Source organism: Eptatretus burgeri, chromosome 5 (assembly GCF_056783735.1).
Source record: "Eptatretus burgeri isolate ZD-2024b chromosome 5, Ebu_testis_v1, whole genome shotgun sequence".
In the NCBI taxonomy this organism is placed as follows: domain Eukaryota; kingdom Metazoa; phylum Chordata; class Myxini; order Myxiniformes; family Myxinidae; genus Eptatretus; species Eptatretus burgeri.
The window spans coordinates 4,218,782-4,241,683 of record NC_140965.1 but is presented as its reverse complement, the minus strand read 5'-3'; the positions used below and the strand labels follow the sequence as shown (position 1 = coordinate 4,241,683).

The 22,902-nt window shown below is 43.1% G+C and overlaps 2 protein-coding genes across 4 annotated transcripts in view; one reads left to right on the top strand and one right to left on the bottom strand.

The window, feature by feature from the left end:
* Positions 1–22,902, bottom strand: part of RAD51C (RAD51 paralog C) — a 100,353-nt gene that overhangs the window by 17,310 nt on the left and 60,141 nt on the right. The window lies entirely within an intron of this gene.
* LOC147025737 (histone-lysine N-methyltransferase SETMAR-like) overlaps positions 1–22,902 on the top strand; it is a 44,821-nt gene that overhangs the window by 310 nt on the left and 21,609 nt on the right. Inside the window, exons 2-3 of one of the 2 annotated variants that reach the window (XM_085880498.1) lie at positions 13,592–13,684; positions 21,800–22,407. In XM_085880498.1, coding sequence (XP_085736624.1) covers positions 21,823–22,407 — 585 coding nt within the window. In that variant the 5' untranslated portion in view covers positions 13,592–13,684; positions 21,800–21,822. The remainder of the gene's footprint in view (positions 1–13,591; positions 13,685–21,799; positions 22,408–22,902) is intronic. The other variant, XM_085880497.1, reaches the window with a different exon arrangement.

Sequence of the window (22,902 nt, the reverse complement as noted above, 5' to 3'; positions counted from 1 at the left end):
TATTCTGCTGAATGATTTTTCTGTACTTATTTTGCCTATTCGCCTTCATGATGTTAAACATCTCTGTCATGTCACCAGGACCGATGACTCATCGGATGAGAGGAAGTCGCTGACCCGGGGTCCAGGGTCCGTTGACGGGCCTCGGCCCGAGCCCCAATTTTTCTTCAAATCCCACTTGATCATCATTTTTAACAATGGAGCGAAAATAAATTGATTGATTAATTGCATAATTGGAATATATAATAATTGTAAACTAATTTCTGAATCAATTGGCTAATATTTTATTCACTTATGTAAATTAATCAATAACTGAATCAAAACCATTCACTTTTGTCCCCAAATTTCAGCTTCCGAGCTCAAAGGATGGCTGAGATGTCTCCCGGACAGACTTTTAAAAAAGCAAGAAAACAAACAAACAAAAACAAGAAAGATATCGTGCGGAGGACGACGCTGGAAAAATCCATAAAACAAATTGGATCTCAAAAATAATCGGTGGTTGAATTCAGTGAGCTCATGTGCAAATCCTCTTCAAATTTCAAGTCAATCAGATGGAAATTGAGGATTTTAGAAATTTGACCTCGAGATGACCTTTTGACCTCAAAATCAATAGGTTTCTCAGTTGAGACCACCTCTACAATTTGGTAAAGTTTCATGACGATCAGTTTCGAATTGTGACCTGCAGGCGATTGACAGACAGACAGACAAACAGAATGACAAAATTGACTGAACCAATCGACTTGAAACATCTTTGACTTTGCAAGTAACAAACAAACAAACAAACCAATGCAGTAAGAACTCAACACTACCCCCTCCTTCGGTGCGCAGTGATGAGGTCATGCATCGTCATGCATGATGACGTGAAATGCCAGAATATTTTGTCCAAGTACTGCTGAACGTAAGGGTTTCGAAATTGTGAAAAATGAAACTTGCGTTCTACAGGGATGCTTGGGCCTCTTCTTTTTCTATGATATTGTTACGGTGCCAGGGTCGGCCGCCGACCGACCACTCTGACGGAGCCACATTCGAGTCGGCCCGACCGATCGCCCAGAATATAGATCGCCGCCGGATAAGTCCGAGTCGACGGGAACTTGTACAAGATCCAAAATACGCCAATGGGCAGATCACGTGGGGTAGGGTCGATTGCCAATCTTCAATGTACCTAAATACCCACGTGATCCAAGTACCGGGGTATTCCACCCTCGACGGAACTCGTACGGAACAAACCGCCGAGGCGAGCCTGTCCCGTGCGCGATTCCGAGCGGCTTAAATCGCCGAGAACCGTCAGTCCAAATGTCCCCCTTTTACGGCAAACCAACGGCTTTCTAACTCCCAACACACGAAATGCTCAATCAATGAAAGAATCGACGCGACGAGCTGAAAACATTTAACAATTGGGGTATTTATTAATAATAATGGGGAACGAGGGAAGCACGTAAGAGAACGATTCCAACTATACGAAATGCAATGCAAAGATTTACAGCACACAAAGCATTTAACAATTTCCTACTTATTAGACGGGCCCACGGACACACGTACGCACACACACCCAATAAATGGTGGCTGAGGCCTTTAATAACGAGCTCCACCTCGGAGGACAGGTGAGCTGAAACCCAGAACCTATCTCGAACCTCTCCACCTCGTGTGGTCTTCAAGTTGTTCGGACCCATGCTCCAGCGAGAGCGAGCTGGATCCAATCGCCGTGAGCCGCGATCCTTCCCGAGCTCCCTCGAATCCTCCCGCACTTCTCAACACGGGCTGGTGAGACGAGGTGCCGATCCTTCCCGTCGATGCGTCGCTTCCCCGAGGAACCACCTCCAAGAAGAGGTCGATGAGTCGCACCAAGCCAGGAACCAAACGGAGAACAAAGAAGAAAAAGAAGCCACCATTCGAGTCGGCCCGACCGACGCTCTCCAAACAAAGGAGCTCTCCAAAAAGCCTACCGAGCCAAGCAGGACCCGAAGCTCTGCTGAACAACTCCTCTGCAGAAGCAGAAATCTTCCGAAGGCCTCAACCCTAACCCAAGCCAAACAGGACCCGAAGGTCTGCTGAACGACTCCCCTCAACTCCGAACACGAACAAAGAAAGGATCTCCTCTTATCCTTCTCCGCCCCCTCCACCGCGCCCGGCGTGACTCATGCCCTCCTGATCCATCCCCTGCTCAACCATGGGTGGGAGGGAGTTGTTGACGTCATGAATCACGGGACGGCAGGGCTCTTCTTCCTCTTCGCAGAAGAGGGGGAGAGACATCTCCATTGTTCGTTCCCTAATTATTAAATCGATTCGCAGCGCATCTAATCGATTTCTAAACATTTAAACAATGGAAGGTGAGCTATCTAGGGAACAAGCACTTATCGACATTGCTGACTAAAGGAACCTGAATGTTGTGTGCATTCGAATTCCCAAATTCGTAACACTACCTCCTCCCCTTTTTACAGACTCGTCCCGAGTCATCAAATTTTCGTGCGACCAGCATGCGTAAGTTTTCCCCTAGGGCTGGACACATTCCACTCTGCCCCTTGGTTCGGTCGTTCCGCCACATACAGTGCCGATCTCATCCGCCATTTTGCCCTTCCCCTCCTTCATACACGCCCTCATTGCCTCTTGCCCCACCTGGAGACTGAACTCCATGCTCTGCATTTCCCCTCGCTGTGTTCGCATATCACCCCTCAGTGCCTGCGTGTTCGCCTCCATTTTGCGCTCCATGCTTTGCGCATTCGCATCAAGCCTGGTGTTGGTGCAGTGGTTCGGGCAGCGGCTTGGGATCCAAAAGGTCCTGAGTTCAAGCCCCGTTGGGCCACTGAATTAATACACCAGGGGGTTGACTCAGCCTGTCATCCTTCCGAGGTCGGCGAAATGAGTACCAGTATACTGGGCCGGTGTATACCCCGGTTAAAATAGGTGTACCATATCCCTGTGTCGTAAGAGGCGACCAGGGTTGTGTCAGGAAGGGCATCCGGCGTAAAACATGTGCCAAATCACTATGCGGATCATACGGTTGATCTGCTGTGGCGACCCCTAACGGGAGCAGCCGAAAGAAGAAGAAGAGGAGGAGCTTTGCGCATTCGCATCCATCCTCCGCATATCGCTCCTCATTGTTTGCACATCACCCCTCATCAGCATTAGAATTTCCCCCAACTGGTCTAAGTTAAATGTCCCTGACGGAGCCGATTCGCTTCGTTCGGGGTCGGATCTGCCAGGGGCCAGGGGGGAAATTTACTGTTGGGGGCGGCCATGCGCCGCCGCCCCCGCCGCTCCCAATGCGACTTCTGTGTTCGGTTGCGGGGGATGGTCAACCTGCATAGCGTTGTCCTGGACCATGGGTTCCACTAACCCTACCTCGAAACCCACCTGGTCCAGCCCATATTGGCTCGCCATGTTGCGTTCCGGGAAATAAATTTCTTTAGCATGCAATTTGGGGGAACGGGGGGGGGGGGGTGGGTTGCTCCCTATACCCCTGGTCCGAATCCAGTGAATTTCTCAACGGAGGCGCCGAGTCGCACTCCTCTGAACACCAATTGTTGTGAGGCCGGGTCTCGGTGGCGAGCACGACCGTTAGGGGGAGCAGTAGAGTCAGCTCCACCGAACACACCAGAATGTAGGTCGTGACCCTCGGATAACTCCGAAGGTACGGGTCCCTTACAGGACCATGAATCACCAATAATTTGACCACGTGGAGTGGGGTTAATTGCCAACTTCAATATACCTAAGTACCCACGCGGCAAAGCTTACCAGGGAATTCACACCCTCGGCAGGCCTTGAGCGGAAAGAGCCGTTACCGTGCTCGAACCGTGTGTAACCCGAGCGGATGGTTACCGAGGCCTGTCGGTCCAAACGTACAACTACAGCAACAACGGCCTTCCTAACCAATGGCAGAAATGACAAAGAACGAGCTGGTACATTCAACAAAAGGGATATTTATTTATAACAATAATCGGGGAGGGGAACACAGAGCAGAGTTATCACGAATAAGCAATGCAAATAATGTACAACAAAAAGCACTTAACAATTATATTTATAGACGGGGCCCACGGACACACACACACACACACACACACACACACACACACACACACACACACACACACACACACACACACACACACACACACACACACACACACACACACACACACATACACACGCAAATAAAATGGACCTCAATGGGTCTTCAGTCAGTAGAGCCGGGCCGGGGTACCTGTCCCGCCTCGTGCGGTCACACCGACCCGAACCTCCACGGTGGGACTCGAACCCACGACCTTGGCATTGCCAGCACCAAGACTGCAGACCGCTCGACAACGACCACAGACCACGCCGCAATCGCCACTAGGACTGCAGACCGCTCTCGAACCACGATCCTCCAGAACGCTCGTCGAGAACCACAGACCGCGCCGCAATCGCCACGATCACCCTCTCGCCAACGCTGGTCCAGACAACCACTCTCCTCTTCTTTAGGAGGGAGGGGCTTCTTCTCCCCGCCACTCGCCTCCTGATTGGACGGTGGGTTGTCAGGCGACTCGTGGCGGCCTCCCGATTGGTTGGGGCACGCGTGTGGTGCTCGCCCTCCGCTCATTGGCTGGAGGAAACACTCTCTGCCCCTCCTCGGAGCGGAGCTTCGACCTGAGGCGACGAAGGCTCCGCTCACGTCCTCAGCCAAAAACACGTGCGTAATGGCGACCGGTCGAGTGCGGGAAGGTGGCGTTGTTGTCGTGGATGTAGTAGTAGCTGTAGTTGTTGTTGGTGTAAAAATCCTCTCTATAAAATAACTGCGCAGTGCACGTACACTTAATCACCCATTAAACATAGGACGGGACCCCACCTAGAAACACATACTGATATAACTGATCATTAAGGACCTGAATGTTGAGTGCTCATGGCTTCCAGATTCGTAACAGTATTACTTTCATATGTTTTGTTTTACTGTACTTTATATTGGCAACTATGGAAATAAATGTTTTTTTGAAATTGAAATAAAATAAAGACTTTAAAGGTCAGAGAAAAACAATTCCGGAAGTTTACCACCATTGCTGCAGCGTCTTTTACACCTTCTTCATTCCTTCCTTCCTTCCTTCCGTGTAAGTGCTGTTTCATCAGGATAAAGATTACGGCACTGCGGATTACCGTATTTACAGTTACGAGTACGTGCCCGTACATGCAAACAACAAAAAAAACTTTCAAACCGCGTGCCAGAAACAACAACCACACAGGCCGTTCCTTCGCTCTCGCATGCCCGTACGTGCGTGGCTATATGTGCGTGGCTAAACGAGGACTGGATTGGGGCATTGTGTTTATCTATAAATGCGCTTAATAAATCGAGAAATTATAAGAACCAGTACGTGCCCGTAAAAAATAAAAATAAAAAAAACAATTAATTAATAAATATTCAAACCGTGAGCAACAAAAAACAACCACACAGGCCGTTTCTTCGCTCTCGCATGCCCGTACGTGCGTGGCTCGGAAGATCGCATATTATTCGCAGTTACGATTATTCACAATTTAGTTTTAATACCCAATTATTCAATTAGCGCCAACGTATTTTACCTTTTCGCAATGTCGTGGCAAGGAAAAACAAAAAGAGAAGAGAAGAGAGAGAAAAAAAATTTACTTCCTGGTTCGGAGCATACCAGCACTCTGATGTTACCGAAATTTATGCACCGTCTAATATGAAAACGATCATAACTTGGGGCATTGTGTTTATCTATAAATGCGCATAAGAAATCGAGAAATTATTAGAATACACGAAGTCATCACTCTCCGGAAGTCCGCACGTTGTAACCCGTAATGGTGAACGCGGCTGAGCTTCCCTTCCCCATCGGCCACACCCACGCAACAACATGTCTTGTCATTGGTTTGGTAAATAAATGGCCATAACTTGGGAAGCACTTGTCCGATTAATATCAAACCTTGAAAACGCACATCCTCAGGTCCCCAGCAATATACCTGGCAAGTTTCAATTAGATCGGACCAGTGGTTGTCGAGAAACAGTGGTCACATACATACATACATACACACACACACACACACACACACACACAGACATACACACACACACACACACACACACACTCACACGCACAAGCCCACACACACACACACACACACACACACACACACACACACACACACACACACAGACATACACACACACACACACACACACACACACAGATTGCTGGAATTATAGATAGATACAGTAAGTCATCACTATCCGGAAGTAGTGCGTGCCCGTACGGAATTTTCACATGCATTCCACGAATTATCGCTTGCATTGAAGTAACAACTGCTGTGATACTTCCACACACAGAGTTAATTAAAATCCAAATTAAAATCAAGTTTACCTCCCTGTCTTTGCTAGCCATGCCATTCACTGCCATTGACCATTGCCACTCCTATGCCACGGTAACTAAGGCGCCCTTTCCCCATCGGCCACGCCTACGCAGAAACGTGTCCTGTCATTGGTTTGCTAAATAAATGGCCGCAGTAACGTGTCCTGTCATTGGTAACTAAGGCGCCCTTTCCCCATTGGCCACGCCTACGCAGAAATGTGTCCTGTCATTGGTTTGGTAAATAAATGGCCGCAGTAACGTGTCCTGTCATTGGTTTGGTAAATAAATGGCCATAACTTGGGAAGCACTTGTCCGATTAATATCAAACCTCGAAAAGGCACATCCTCAGGTCCCCAGCAATATACCTGGCAAGTTTCAATTAGATCGGACCAGTGGTTGTCGAGAAACAGCGGTCACACACACACACACACACACACACACACACACACACACACACACACACACACACACACACACACACACACACACACACACACACACACACACACACACACACACACACACTCTGCTAGCATTATAGATAGTTGAGTGATTACCTTATTTAACACATTACATTAGTTCTTCGTACCTGTTGTTTGTGTCCTTTATGACATCTTTGAAAACCGTAAGTTTCCTGCTTGGAATGATTTTCAATTTTGTTTGACTTGCAGACAGACAGACAGACAGAGTAAAAAATATTATCTCATTTCTTTCTGCACACATGCGATCAGGACCAATTCAGAGACAAAATACTGATAAACTACCAGTTTGTTTTCAGATTCCTGTTCAAAATATAAAATTCCATTGAAATTAGGTTGTTCTTCAATCATAAACTGATGTTTGTAGACAGAAGGACAGACAGACATATACAAGTGAACCAATTACGTAGTCCCACTTAGTGCAGGGATAAAATGTCCTGATATCAACGAAGTGTCATGATCAACTGACGAGTTTGGGAACACTGGCCCATGAAGCACCTTTGGACACTAGATTCATTTAATCATAAAAGCATAATGTTTAGTGTTTTATTTGTGTATGGATGCTGGATACATTAAGAATGATTGAAATAATAACGAGAATGGCACTCGGTAGAGTGCATACCGCACCCGCATACTGAACAGTTAATGTTTTGTATCCCACTGACTGGTCAGATCTGGATCCAGACTTGAACCAAAATCAAATCAGCTGGCTATTGTCACCTAACCAACTCATCCACCAAGTTTTATCACAACTCATCCATAACATTTTGAGATATCATGCTACACTGTATGTTGTTTTTGGCCCTTTCTCTCAATGGTGAGGAATCACCTGAGAAATTAAAAAATTCTCATATCCGGATCCAGTTTTCAAAAATCAAATCTTCACCAAAATCGAATCAATTCGTCCTTGTCACACACCCAACCCGTCTACCAAGTTTCGTCCGAATCCGTCCACAACTTTTTGAGATATCCTGTTCACAGACAGACAAACAGAACATAACATATTGAAAACAACCTCCACCCACCTTTGGTGACGAAGGTAATCAGAGTGATAATTAACATGTTTTTGTTACTTTAAAGATTTAATAGATATTTGTTGATACTTTACTTTTTTACAGTGGAGCAAAAAACCACTGCTGTTGTGAGTTTCCTTTTTTATGAGCTCGTTGCTGTCCTAATTTAGGATAACCACCTCCTTTCTAAATATGTATCGTCCTGTCTCCTTCAGCCGCTCGTCATACCTCGTTTAGATAGGCCTGAGATCAATCTAATAGCCCTATGCTGTACCAGACGTTGATTAAGATTTTTGGGGCCCTGGGTGCAAAAAGATTTTTTGCCCCAAAATGCCCTCAACAAAGACACAGCGACTCAAAAACGGCCCCCAAAAAGAGGAGACTGGTATTTTCACACTCGCTTAGCCAATGTTGTTTTACTCTTTTTATTTTTGTATACAATGTTGAGGCTCCTATGAGAGCTAACACACAGAACGTTTAACACGGGGAGCAGGAGACAAGAGGGGTGGGGAGAGGGAAGGACAAAACAGTGGGGAACAGAGACATGAGGATATCTGTGGAAGGGAGAGGGATGGGGTGGGGTACACAGGGTGAACATGATGGACACTACAGCGACTTTCAGGTTCTTACACGACAGGGACTTTCAGGAAGGAAAGCAGGGAATTTGAATGGGGTGGGTTTGGGGTGGATTAGCGGGGGTAGAAAAGATCATGGTTTTGGATGGGGGAAGATAAGAGATGGTGGTGAACAGCTGTTTTGAAGGCCTGGAGGGAAGAGTGGGATTGAAGAGAGTGTGGGAGTTTGTTCCAAAGGTGAGAAGAAAGAGGAATGAAAGAGTGAAGGTGAGCAGCGATTCTTGATTTTGGTAGTTTTACCAGAAGGGGCTTGCTGACCGACATTGGGTGCCCTGTGGAAATATGGGGGGGACATATCGCAGACAGAGCAGGGGGGGGGCAGGGCCAGAGAGGACACAGTAGAAGACAGAAAGATCATCGACCCATCTGCGGTGAGAGAGTGAGAGACCCAAGGACTCAGCCACATCGCAGGAGACATCAATGATTCTAAATGCCTTGGTTTCCACAGCGTGAAGCCGAGAAAGGTGAGAGGCAGGAGCACCAGCCCAGAGGAGAGAGCAGCATTCCATCAGGCTGCGGATGAAAGCTTTATATGTGGTCAGGAGCTAACGCAGAGGCTCGACTGCAAAAAAATCCAGAGGAATTCCCATGTTTTATTGTCTTCCCCCTCCCCCCTTGGAAAAAAAAAATGCCATGTTAAGTCGTTCCTTTACCAATCAGCTTTCTATCACTTGTCAAGCCAGCCGTTCCTTAGTGACCGTTTTGTTGGAGTGCTTGCTTGAGTACTTAAGCTGCATGTTCTACATTGCCAGCAGTCATGTCTGCCAAAGCTGTCGCCATCTTCTCCATCTGTCATTTTTTTCTCCTTGAAGTATTTGTTTACAGTTGGTATCTTTTTTTTTTTTCACGAAGCAATTCCTTTAGCCCCTTTTTGTTTGTTTCACCTTTCTCTTTGAGCTCCCACTTCAGTACCGCCGATCCATTTTTTTTATTTAACGACCTGTGAATTCTAACGGGAACTACCATCTGACTGATGACGTTGCAATTCGTTTGCAAATTGGAACATGAGCGTTTTTTTGCCTAGCCTACATACTTGTGATTGTTTTGTCTCTTAATTGACATAAATTACTCAAAAAAAAACCCCCTATTGGTCAGCAACCATTGCACAGACGTGATTGGCCTAATGGTCTCTTGCGTTGTTTTGGGTAGTCATCATCATCGTTTTACGGCCGTTTCCATGCTTGCATGTGTAAGCCGTGGTTCACCTAATGGCTGCTTTCCAGGCTTCGCGATCCCTTGCTGGCCCTCTTATGAGGCCTTCAACTCTAAGATCGTCTCTCAGCAGCACATCCCATGTTTTCCTTGAACGGCCCCGAGCTCTCCTTCCATTCACATTCATATTTATATACCTCTTCACACAACTACCCACTCCCATCCTTTCCACATGTCCGAACCATCTCAACCTACCCCTACGCATAACCTCACTTGTGCTTTCTATACCCAACCTGTCTCTTAATTCCACATTTGGTTTCCGATCCTTCAGTATTTTTGAGCTATCATACATTGCCATGACTACCCTAACTAACCAATTCTATACACATAACTTTCTCGCGGACCATTGCAACACTTCCCGAGGCACCCTATCAAACGCCTTCTCCAAATCCACAAATGTAAAGTACAGTTGTCTCTTCTTCCCCAGATAGTTTTCTTGTCACTGCCTACCTATAAAAAATTGCCTCTATCGTGCCCCTTCCTGGCATGAAACCAAATTGCATTTCATGTACATTAACACTCTGCACCGCACCGGCTCTACTGCCTCCAGAATATCCCTGTTCCAAGGGAACTCCTCATTTATCAGGCACTCATTGTAACTCCTCCAAGCATTTCTCATCTCCCCATGGTCAACCAGTACATTTCCCATATCATCCTTCACACACTGTTCTCCTATGAGATCTTTATTTTGAATGATCATTTGCTTTGCTATCCTAAATGTCTCCCCTCTACTATCTGCATTATTTATCACATCTGAAAGTGAATCCTGCACACTTCCCTTCTTGCCCTACATTTAGCCACTAAGTGTTCCTCCTTATCCCCTCCCTTTTTCCAAACTCCAAACAGTTTTCTTTTGTCTTGAATCGCCATAGCCACCTCATTATTTCACCACCATGTGGCCTCATGTTGAGCTGGGCCCTTCGACCAGCCACATGTCTTTTCTGTAGCATGCAGCAGCTCATCTTTTAAAGGGTTCCAACAACTCTCTACATCCTCTCCTACCATGGAGTTTCCAAGATTCATTTCCAGAAGTTCCCGATAGAAATGTTCCTTTACATTGTGATCTCTTCGTTTAATCTGAAGCAAGGGAATCATTATTTGTCGTGAATGTTTGGAGGAAATTAACAGCAGATGGCAGTCTCAGTGCATATACAATACATGCCACAAATAGTCTTGAGAGTTTTTTTCAAGGTAAGCACAGCGCTTTTAAAATCAAACGAGGAGAGGAAATAATTGATTAAAAAATATTCCATACAATATTTCATCAACAACCGGAGTTAATAAAACAGAAATAATTATTTAACCAACAACATTGACGTGCAAGATGCATGAAGGTAAATATAAACACCCCCACCTCTCTCCTCTATTTCACTTTTTACAACACACTAGTGCCTCCCATCGCTTCGCTGACAGGTTTAATCAAAACAGCATGTTGCACTTCACAAGCATACAGTAGAATCTGGATCATGAGCGTATGCATGAAAATAAGCGCATATGAAAAACTAGAAGGGCACTCAGTAGAGTGCATACCTCCCTCCGCCACATAATACCTGATCCACCAGAACATATCGGGCCCAATACATTCTTGAAATATCTTGCTATACAGCACTATATCGTTTTGGCCCTTCTCTAAATGGTGACGAATCACTTAAAAAATTCCAGTAGTCAGATCCGGATCCGGAGCTTCACCAAAGTCTAATCGGTTCATTCGTGTCACACACCGAACATGTCCACGACTTTTTGAGATATCCTGCACACAAACAAACTCGAGGGGGAGCACTCGGGAGAGTGCAAAACCTCCGCCGCCAATACTGCTGGGTCACTCAAGTGAACCTTATATCTTATTCATTAAATATGATGTCAACAGTGCTGACAGAGTTATAGTTCTTTTCTCCAACATTTTTTTTTGGGGGGGGGGTTAGAAATCACTTAAAGCATGTAAAAAATGCAAAAAAAACCCCCGAAATTTTGTTGAAAAAAAAGTTGCAAATTTTTTTTTTCTCTAACAATTTTTTTTTTTTTTGGGGGGGGGTGTTGGAAATCACTTAAAACATGTAGAAATGCAAAAAAAAATTTCTCTTTTTGGGGGGTGTAAATCACTTAAAACATGTAGAAATGCAAAAAAATTTCTCTAACAATTTCTTTTTGGGGGGGGCTGGAAATCACTTTAAAACATGTAGAAATGCAAAAAAAAATTTCTCTTTTTGGGGGGGGTGTAAATCACTTAAAACATGTAGAAATGCAAAAAAAAAAATCTCTAACAATTTCTTTTTGGGGGGGGCTGGAAATCACTTTAAAACATGTAGAAATGCAAAAAAAAAAAAATTTTTCTCATTTTTTTGGGGGAGGGTGTAAATTTTTTTGGGGGGGGGTTGCAAATCACTTAAAACATGTAGAAATGCAAAAAAAAAAATTTCTCTAACAATTTTTTTTAGGGGGTGGTTGGAAATCACTTAAAACATGTAGAAATGCAAAAAATATATATATATATATATATTTTCTCTAACAATTTTTTTTTTTTGGGGGGGGGGGACCAAGTCCAAAATTTAATGGCATGATCCTTGGACCATACCTAACCCCCCCCCCCCACCAAGTTTCGTCGAAATCCGTCGAGGAGTTTTTCCGTAATACTGTTCACAAACAAACAAACAAACAGAAAGGGGTGAAAACAGTAACCTCCGATCTTCGATGGCGGAGGTTAATAAACAAGAAGAAGACGTCGTACAGAGCCCGATACTTGCAAAATCCAGAAAACAAATTTGACCTCAAAAATAATTGGTGGTTGAATTCAATGACCAAATATGCAACTCCTCTTCAAATTTGCAAGTGAATCGGATGAAAATTGACAATTTTAGAAATTCGGCCTATGTTGATCTTTTGGCCGATGTGAACCTCAAAAATAATTGGCTTGTTTAATTCAGTGTCCCGAAATTTGTATCCTCTTCAAATTTCAAGTCAATCGAATGAAAATTGAGGATTTCAGAAATACCACCTGAGCTGTTAACCTTGGGCCTATGTTGACCTTTTGGCCTATGTTGACCTCAAAAATAATTGGTGGTTGAATTCAGTGACCTGATATGCAAATCCTCTTCAAATTCCAAATCAATGGGTTGAAAATTGAGGATTTTAGAAATACCACCTTAGTTGTTGACCTTTTGGTCCATGTTGACCTCAAAAATAATTGGCTTGTTGGCCTTCCTATTTTATTTCTCCATTAAAAATAAGCGCATATAAAAATGTCATAGGAAGGTCTTGAAAAACCCACAATATATTTTTTTTTTAATAAAAAAACTCGAGTTTTTTTTTTTAAACTCTTGAAGCCCATATGAACACACACGAAAGCAGTGTATCAGATAAACAGGAGAAAGTGGAGAGTTTCCACAAGTTCGTCTGTGGAGTCGCCGATAAAGATACACAGGACGGAGAAATTGGACAGTTTCGTTATGGAGACATTCTTAATATTGACCAGTCACCATTGCCGTTTGCCTTCATGACTGGGAAAACGTACGCCAATAAAGGTAGATGAGGTTGTGTGAGTGAAAGGGGGGCAGGTTCTGGACTGGATAAGCGACGGTGTGCTTTGCAAGTTGTAGTGTCTGTCGACGCAGTATCCCGCATCAAGCTGATGACTGTTTCAATGGAAAGGAGTCCGGATACCTCAGAAGAAGAGGGACGCCTATGACCGACGAGTCATCGTTCATTTCCAGAAAAACGCATGGGTGGATGAGACAGAAACTGTTTTGGATTAACCATCTGCACAAGCCGACATGCCACGATGATCGCCACAACTGCGTGTTGCCGACGTTCACCGTGCTCAGAAGACTGACATCATGAAAAAGGCGGCGTTCAAGGCAGTGAACACCACTATGGATTTGATTCCCCCTGGATGTATCTCTCTGCTGCAGCCTCTGGGTGTTTCTGTGTTTCAGTGTAATGAAGAGAAAGCTGGAAATCATCCATAACAAACACGTGCACGACAACTTGGACCTGCATGTGATTGGCAGCTTAGCTGCTGGTGACAGGTGTGTGTTTATCGCCAAGTGGAAAGGACAGGTGTGGGGGGAAATCTGTGCCAACCAGATGATCCGCTGCTCCTTTGTCAATGCTCCGTTACTCCTTTGTATTGCAGGTCCATGTGTGAATCTCAATGAGGATACATTATCAGTAAAAAATAATAATAATAATAATAATAATAAAAAACATGTCAGGATGGAATTGCAAAAAAAAACAACCAAACAAGGAAGGAATTCCACCACAAACCTACGGATTGCCATCACGACATCTTTTGTCATTGTCATTGGTGACTGTGTGGAAATAGTAACAATTGTACAAAGATGTCAATGTTGGAAGTAGTTGTAGATTTGTAGTGAGAGTTGGTGTAATTGTATGAAGATATCTATGTTCGAGGTAGTTGTAGGTTTGTAGTGTGTTGGTGTAATTGTATGAAGATATCTATGTTCAAAGGAGTTGTAGGTTTGTAGTGTGAGTTGGTGTAATTGTATGAAGATATCTATGTTAGAGGTAGTGGTAGATTTGTAGTGAGAGTTGGTGTAATTGTATGAAGATATCTATGTTCGAAGGAGTTGTAGGTTTGTAGTGTGGGTTGGTGTAATTGTATGAAGATATTTATTTTAGATGTAGTTGTACATTTTAGTGCGTCGGTGTAATTGTATGAAGATATCTATTTCAGGGGTAGTTGTGGATTTGTAGAATGGGTTAGTGTAATTGTATGAAGTTGTCTATTTTAGAGGTAGTTGAACATTTGTAGTGAGAGTTGGTGTAATTGTATGAAGATATCTATGTTGGAGGTAGTTGTAGATTTGTAGTGTGAGTTGGTGTAATTGTATGAAGATATCTATGTTAGAGGTAGTGGTAGATATGTAGTGAGAGTTGGTGTAATTGTATGAAGATATCTATGTTCGAGGTAGTTGTAGGTTTGTAGTGTGAGTTGGTGTAATTGTATGAAGATGTCTATGTTCGAGGTAGTTGTAGGTTTGTAGTGTGAGTTGGTGTAATTGTATGAAGATATCTATGTTCGAGGTAGTTGTAGATTTGTAGTGAGAGTTGGTGTAATTGTATGAAGATATCTATGTTAGAGGTAGTTGTAGGTTTGTAGTGAGAGTTGGTGTAATTGTATGAAGATGTCTATGTTCGAGGTAGTTGTAGGTTTGTAGTGTGTTGGTGTAATTGTATGAAGATATCTATGTTCGAAGGAGTTGTAGGTTTGTAGTGTGAGTTGGTGTAATTGTATGAAGATATCTATGTTAGAGGTAGTGGTAGATTTGTAGTGAGAGTTGGTGTAATTGTATGAAGATATCTATGTTGGAGGTAGTTGTAGATTTGTAGTGTGAGTTGGTGTAATTGTATGAAGTTGTCTATTTTAGATGTAGTTGTACATTTTAGTGCGTTGGTGTAATTGCATGAAGATGTCTATGTGAGAGGTAGTTGTAGATTTGTAGAATGGGTTAGTGTAATTGTATGACGATGTCTGTGAGAGGAAGTTGTACATTTTTAGTGTGGGTTGGTGTAATTGTATGAAGATATCTATTTTAGATGTAGTTGTAGGTTTGTAGTGTGAGTTGGTGTAATTGTATGAAGATATCTATGTTAGAGGTAGTTGTAGGTTTGTAGTGTGAGTTGGTGTAATTGTATGAAGATATCTATGTTCGAGGTAGTTGTAGGTTTGTAGTGTGAGTTGGTGTAATTGTATGAAGATATCTATGTTCGAGGTAGTTGTAGGTTTGTAGTGTGAGTTGGTGTAATTGTATGAAGATATCTATGTTAGAGGTAGTTGTAGGGTTGTAGTGAGAGTTGGTGTAATTGTATGAAGATGTCTATGTTCGAGGTAGTTGTAGGTTTGTAGTGTGTTGGTGTAATTGTATGAAGATATCTATGTTCGAAGGAGTTGTAGGTTTGTAGTGTGAGTTGGTGTAATTGTATGAAGATATCTATGTTAGAGGTAGTGGTAGATTTGTAGTGAGAGTTGGTGTAATTGTATGAAGATATCTATGTTCGAAGGAGTTGTAGGTTTGTAGTGTGAGTTGATGTAATTGTATGAAGATATCTATGTTCGAAGGAGTTGTAGGTTTGTAGTGTGTTGATGTAATTGTATGAAGATATCTATGTTAGAGGTAGTTGTAGGTTTGTAGTGTGAGTTGGTGTAATTGTATGAAGATATCTATGTTCGAGGTAGTTGTAGATTTGTAGTGAGTTGGTGTAATTGTATGAAGATGTCTATGTTCGAGGTAGTTGTAGGTTTGTAGTGAGAGTTGGTGTAATTGTATGAAGATATCTATGTTAGAGGTAGTTGTAGGTTTGTAGTGTGAGTTGGTGTAATTGTATGAAGATATCTATGTTAGAGGTAGTTGTAGGTTTGTAGTGTGAGTTGGTGTAATTGTATGAAGATATCTATGTTCGAGGTAGTTGTAGATTTGTAGTGAGTTGGTGTAATTGTATGAAGATGTCTATGTTCGAGGTAGTTGTAGATTTGTAGTGTGAGTTGGTGTAATTGTATGAAGATGTCTATGTTAGAGGTAGTTGTAGGTTTGTAGTGTGAGTTGGTGTAATTGTATGAAGATATCTATGTTCGAGGTAGTTGTAGATTTGTAGTGAGTTGGTGTAATTGTATGAAGATGTCTATGTTCGAGGTAGTTGTAGGTTTGTAGTGTGAGTTGGTGTAATTGTATGAAGATGTCGATGTTAGAGGTAGTTGTAGGTTTGTAGTGTGAGTTGGTGTAATTGTATGAAGATATCTATGTTCGAGGTAGTTGTAGATTTGTAGTGAGTTGGTGTAATTGTATGAAGATGTCTATGTTCGAGGTAGTTGTAGGTTTGTAGTGTGAGTTGGTGTAATTGTATGAAGATATCTATGTTCGAGGTAGTGGTAGATTTGTAGTATGGGTTGGTGTAATTGTATGAAGATGTCTATGTTCGTGGTGGTGGTAGATTTGCTGTGTGGGTTGGTGTAATTGTATGAAGATGTCTATGTTCGAGGTAGTTGTAGATTTGTAGTGTGAGTTGGTGTAATTGTATGAAGATGTCTATGTTCGAGGTAGTTGTAGATTTGTAGTGAGAGTTGGTGTAATTGTATGAAGATATCTATGTTCGAGGTAGTTGTAGGTTTGTAGTGTGAGTTGGTGTAATTGCATGAAGATATCTATGTTAGAGGTAGTTGTAGGTTTGTAGTGTGAGTTGGTGTAATTGTATGAAGATATCTATGTTCGAGGTAGTTGTAGATTTGTAGTGTGAGTTGATGTAATTGTATGAAGATATCTATGTTCGAGGTAGTGGTAGATTTGTAGTATGGGTTGGTGTAATTGTATGAAGATGTCTATGTTCGAGGTGGTGGTAGATTTATTGTGTGGGTTGGTGTAATTGTATGAAGATATCTATGTTCGAGGTAGTGGTAGATTTGTAGTATGGGTTGGTGTAATTGTATGAAGATATCTATGTTCGAGGTAGTTGTAGATTTGTAGTGAGAGTTGGTGTAATTGTATGAAGATGTCTATGTTCGACGTAGTTGTAGATTTGTAGTGTGAGTTGGTGTAATTGTATGAAAATATCTATGTTCGAGGTAGTTGTAGATTTGTAGTGTGAGTTGGTGTAATTGTATGAAGATGTCTGTGAGAGGTAGTTGAACATTTTTAGTGTGGGTTGTTGTAATTGTATGAAGATATTTATTTTAGATGTAGTTGTACATTTTAGTGCGTCGGTGTAATTGTATGAAGATATCTATGTTTGAGGTAGTGGTAGATTTGTAGTATGAGTTGGTGTAATTGTATGAAGATATCTATGTTCGAGGTAGTGGTAGATTTGTAGTATGGGTTGGTGTAATTGTATGAAGATGTCTATGATCGTGGTGGTGGTAGATTTGCTGTGTGGCTTGGTGTAATTGTATGAAGATGTCTATGTTCGAGGTAGTGGTGGATTTGTAGTGTGAGTTGGTGTAATTGTATGAAGATGTCTATGTTCGAGGTAGTTGTAGATTTGTAGTGAGAGTTGGTGTAATTGTATGAAGATATCTATGTTAGAGGTAGTTGTAGGTTTGTAGTGTGAGTTGGTGTAATTGTATGAAGATGTCTATGTTAGAGGTAGTTGTAGATTTGTAGTGTGAGTTGGTGTAATTGTATGAAGATGTCTATGTTCGAGGTAGTTGTAGATTTGTAGTGTGAGTTGATGTAATTGTATGAAGATATCTATGTTCGAGGTAGTTGTAGATTTGTAGTGTGTTGGTGTAATTGTATGAAGATGTCTATGTTCGTGGTGGTGGTAGATTTGCTGTGTGGGTTGTAATTGTATGAAGATGTTTATTTTAGAGGTAGTTGTACATTTCTAGTGTGGGTTGTAATTGTATGAAGATGTGTATGTTCGAGGTAGTTGTAGATTTGTCGTGTGGGTTGATGTAATTGTATGAAGTTGTCTATTTTAGATGTAGTTGTACATTTTAGTGCGTTGGTGTAATTGCATGAAGATGTCTATGTTCGAGGTAGTTGTAGATTTGTAGTGTGAGTTGATGTAATTGTATGAAGATATCTATGTTCGAGGTAGTTGTAGATTTGTAGTGTGAGTTGATGTAATTGTATGAAGATATCTATGTTTGAGGTAGTGGTAGATTTGTAGTATGAGTTGGTGTAATTGTATGAAGATATCTATGTTCGAGGTAGTGGTAGATTTATTGTGTGGGTTGGTGTAATTGTATGAAGATATCTATGTTCGAGGTAGTTGTAGATTTGTAGTGTGAGTTGATGTAATTGTATGAAGATATCTATGTTTGAGGTAGTGGTAGACTTGTAGTATGGGTTGGTGTAATTGTATGAAGATGTCTATGTTCGAGGTAGTTGTAGATTTGTGGTGTGAGTTGGTGTAATTGTATGAAAATATGTATGTTCGAGGTAGTTGTAGATTTGTAGTGTGAGTTGGTGTAATTGTATGAAGATGTCTATGTTCGAGGTAGTTGTAGATTTGTAGTGTGAGTTGGTGTAATTGTATGAAAATATCTATGTTCGAGGTAGTTGTAGATTTGTAGTGTGAGTTGGTGTAATTGTATGAAGATATCTATGTTCGAGGTAGTGGTAGATTTGTAGTGAGTTGGTGTAATTGTATGAAGATATCTATGTTCGAGGTAGTGGTAGATTTGTAGTGAGTTGGTGTAATTGTATGAAAATATCTATGTTCGAGGTAGTTGTAGGTTTGTAGTGTGAGTTGGTGTAATTGTATGAAGATGTCTATGTTCGTGGTGGTGGTAGATTTGCTGTGTGGGTTGGTGTAATTGTATGAAGATGTCTATGTTCGAGGTAGTTGTAGGTTTGTAGTGTGTTGGTGTAATTGTATGAAGATGTCTATGTTCGTGGTGGTGGTAGATTTGCTGTGTGGGTTGGTGTAATTGTATGAAGATGTCTATATTTGAGGTTGTTGTCGATTTGTAGTGCGAGTTGGTGTCATTGTATGAAGATGTCTATGTTTGAGGTTGTTGTGGATTTGTAGTGTGAGTTGGTGTCATTGTATGTTTTATTGTTGTGGGCCAGGGTTCAGTGGTGATGACGACCACTAGGGGAGCAGTAGGGTCTTTTCCACCGAACACCCCGGAATTTAGGTCGTGACTCTCGGATAAGTCCCTTAGCGGACCGTGGTCGCCAATATTTTGACGGCGTGGGGTAGGGTTAATTGCTTAATTTCAATATACCTATGTACCCACGTCGTCCAACTACCGGGGATAACCACACCCTCGACGGACCTCGGGCGGAACGGACCGTTTACCGAGCCTGATCCGGGTGTAAACCGAGCAGGGATTACCAAGATCCGTTGGTCCAAATGAACAATTTACGGCATGAACGACCTTACTATTTCTCAAACCCGCACCGTGCTGGGTCAATGAAAGAAAACACGAGCAACGAACTGGAACATTTAACACGGGGGGGGGGGGGTTTACAATAATAATCGGGGAGGGAGCACACGGAGCAGAGTTATCCGAATAAAAGGCAGGCAATGTACAATCAGCAAAAGCACTTAACAATCCTACTTAAAGATGGGGCCCACGGACACGCACACACACACACAAAAGAAATGGACCCCATGGGTTTAGTTCGGTAGAGCCAGGCCGGGGTACCTGTCCCTCCTTGTGCGGTCACACCGACTCCAAAAACCACCATGGTGGGACTCGAATCCATGACCCGAAGTCCACGGCCCACGACCCTGGCTGCTCGAGCACCACCACACTGTTCGGTCACCACCACCACGGTGAGCCACCGCATAGGACCGCAGACCGCTCGACCACGACCACAGACCGCGCCGCAATCGCCACCAGGACCGCAGACCGCAATCGCCACGATCCTGCAGAACACACTCTTGTCTGCCCAACCCCTTGTCCTGACAACCACTCTGCTCTTTTTGAGGTGGGAGGGGTTTCTTTCCTCACCACTCGCCTTCTGATTGGACGAGGGGTTGTCAGACGACTCATGGTCAGCCTCTCGATTGGCTGGGGCGCGCGTGTGGTGCTTGCCCTTCGCTCATTCAGTGGAGGAAACGTCCATGCCCTGCCTTGGGGCGGAGCCTCGATCTGAGGAGATGGAGGCTCCGCCCACGCCTTCAGCCAAAAACACGTGGGCAATGGCGACCGGGTCGAGTGTGGGACAGTGGCGTTGTAGTTGTTGTAAAAGATGTAATAAACCTGACTAAAAAAATAACTCGCAGCGCACACATGTAATTCCCATTAGACAGAAGGATGGGATTCTAACTATAAACACATACTTATCGAAATAACTGAACTCTGGCTCTGGCTGTTTGTGTGCACAAGGTTTCCAAATCAGTAACATTATTACCCTGACGTTTGACCCTGTCAGTAGGAGGGGTTTTCAAATTGTTTTCTCCTCCTCTTCCTCATCCTCCTTGCATCCGCGCGCTCTGAGTCACGTGTTCCAGCGTGAAAGCTGCTATTGGCTCTCGCCCCCCACGCGGGACGAAGCTGTCGGTCAGTTGCCTCGCAACAAGCAGACGAAAGCGAACTCGGTGGACGGATTCAACACTAGGGCGCCGGAGACGGTTAGCAACAACAACGGTTATTACTGAAAAGCTGAGTGTATGTTTTCTGTATATACTTTGCAATAACAACAATGAAAGGAAAATATTTCTACAGCCTTGGATTTTAAAGCTGTAACTGGTTCATTCAATCAGGGAAATGCACACATATTTGACTGTAATGCTGGAAAGCAGTGGCAGTGCTAATTCTCTTCTAGCTACCCCGACGTTTGACTGTCAATAGGAGGGGTTTTCAAAATTGTTTTCTCCTCCTCACATTTCCGTCATCACTGTGATTGGTCGTCAGACCGTCCTCGAGATCAGTAACCAATCACAGCTCGAGCGCTTCAGAGCTCCTGTGAATCGTCGAGTTAGGCCACGCCCAGGCACGTGGTTGGTCTGTCTTCACCGTTTAAACAGTCACGCACAAAGGACATGTCTTCGTTAAGATATGGATAGATTTGTGTTTCTGTCATCTTTAACTGCAATGTCACCTTACATCGTGTAGTCAAGCCGACAGGAATTTGTAGCTACATTTATTTTATCGAAGAAATCGACGTCATGACATACAAGGGATGGGGATCGCGCATAGTCGCCATCTTATGTTTGGTAATCGGCTACATAAGTATGATCAACATCATTTGGTAATCAGCTTTCGTTCAACGTCGGGGTCATTCATGGTATTCAGCTTGTTTGTTGTGAGATTGAGACGGAAAAATGTCAAACGATGTCGTGATGGCAATATGGAAAAGGATTGTGGTGTCATTCCTTCCTTTTAATTCCTTCCTACTTTGTTTTGTTTTGATTTTTTTTGGTGGGTCAGGGGGAGGGGGGGAGGTTGAGGGGGAGAGAATTATGGATGGTTGTGTTAATGGTATCATTTGGTAAATTGTGGTTCAATTGTCATGTGGAAATAATGTGTTGAAGTGCTTTGGTTCATTGCATGTATTATATTCCAATTAAAATGTGCATGAAACAACATCAGTAATTACGAGGTGTGATGAGATCAGGTTGTTCGTGGCCTAACCACTTGTAGACATGGTAGGATGATGAAAGTTGCAGAGTATAAAGATCTTTCCTTGTTACTATGAAAAGTCTTGCTAATTCCATATTTCTGCTTGCAGATTTTCCATAGTGTGGACTCAAGATGGAGAAATTGGAGCTCCGAGCTGTGATAAAGTACCTGCACAAGAAAGGCTTGCCTCCCAAGAAAATACATATCGATATGGTGGCGACATTAGGGGATGATGCTCCTTCATATTCCATGGTAAAAAACTGGGTAGCTGAGTTTAAGCGTGGCAGAACAAGCACCGAAGATGAACACAGATCAGGTCGTCCTGTTGAGGTGTCAACGCCAGAAATGGTAGACCAGGTGCATGAAGTAGTGACGAAAGACAGACGAGCAACCATCAGGCACGTAGCTGAGACATTGGGGGTCAGTTTTGGTTCGGTTCAATCAATCCTCACAGACAAACTGGGCATGGCAAAGGTGTCGGCACGGTGGGTACCCCGAATGCCGACAGTAGACCAGAAAAAATCTCGTCTGGACATTTCCCGTGACCTGTTGGACCGTTTTCATGCTGATCCGGACGACTTCCTCCAGCGGATTGTCAGACAGGACAAGACATGGGTTCACCACTTTGATCGTGAGACCAAGCAACAGAACGTGCAGTGGAAACACGCAATGTCCTCACCCCCTCGAAAGTTCAAGAGGACATCATCAGCTGGAAAGGTCATGGCCATTGTGTTTTGGGATCATGATGGTGTGATAATGGAAGACTTGTTTGAAAAGGGAAATGCTATTATTCTGATGAACTCCACTGGTTGCGTGGTGTTCGTACAGATGACACCGCAGGTCGATGTGGATGCATCAAAGACGCTGTTGCATCACCATTGCATTTTGCTAAACACGCAGGGGCAAGTTATATGTAAACAAGAAAGATGTCGTGCTCTGCACGACACTTGCAAAATCCAAATAAACAATAATTGCCATGGAAACATCAATTTGGCAATTTCGAAAATTTGACCTATCAAATGTTTTACATGATTGATTGTTATGCATGACAAATTTGGCTGATAAAATTTCTAATTGCGGCCTAATAGATGTTTTGCATGTTTTGGATTGTCTTGACCTTTGACGAAGTATCTATATTAATATTTCGGCACGCCCCTTTCTTTGTTCCATCATCAGATTTTTGTTACTGCATGAAATGAAACAAGATTTGGC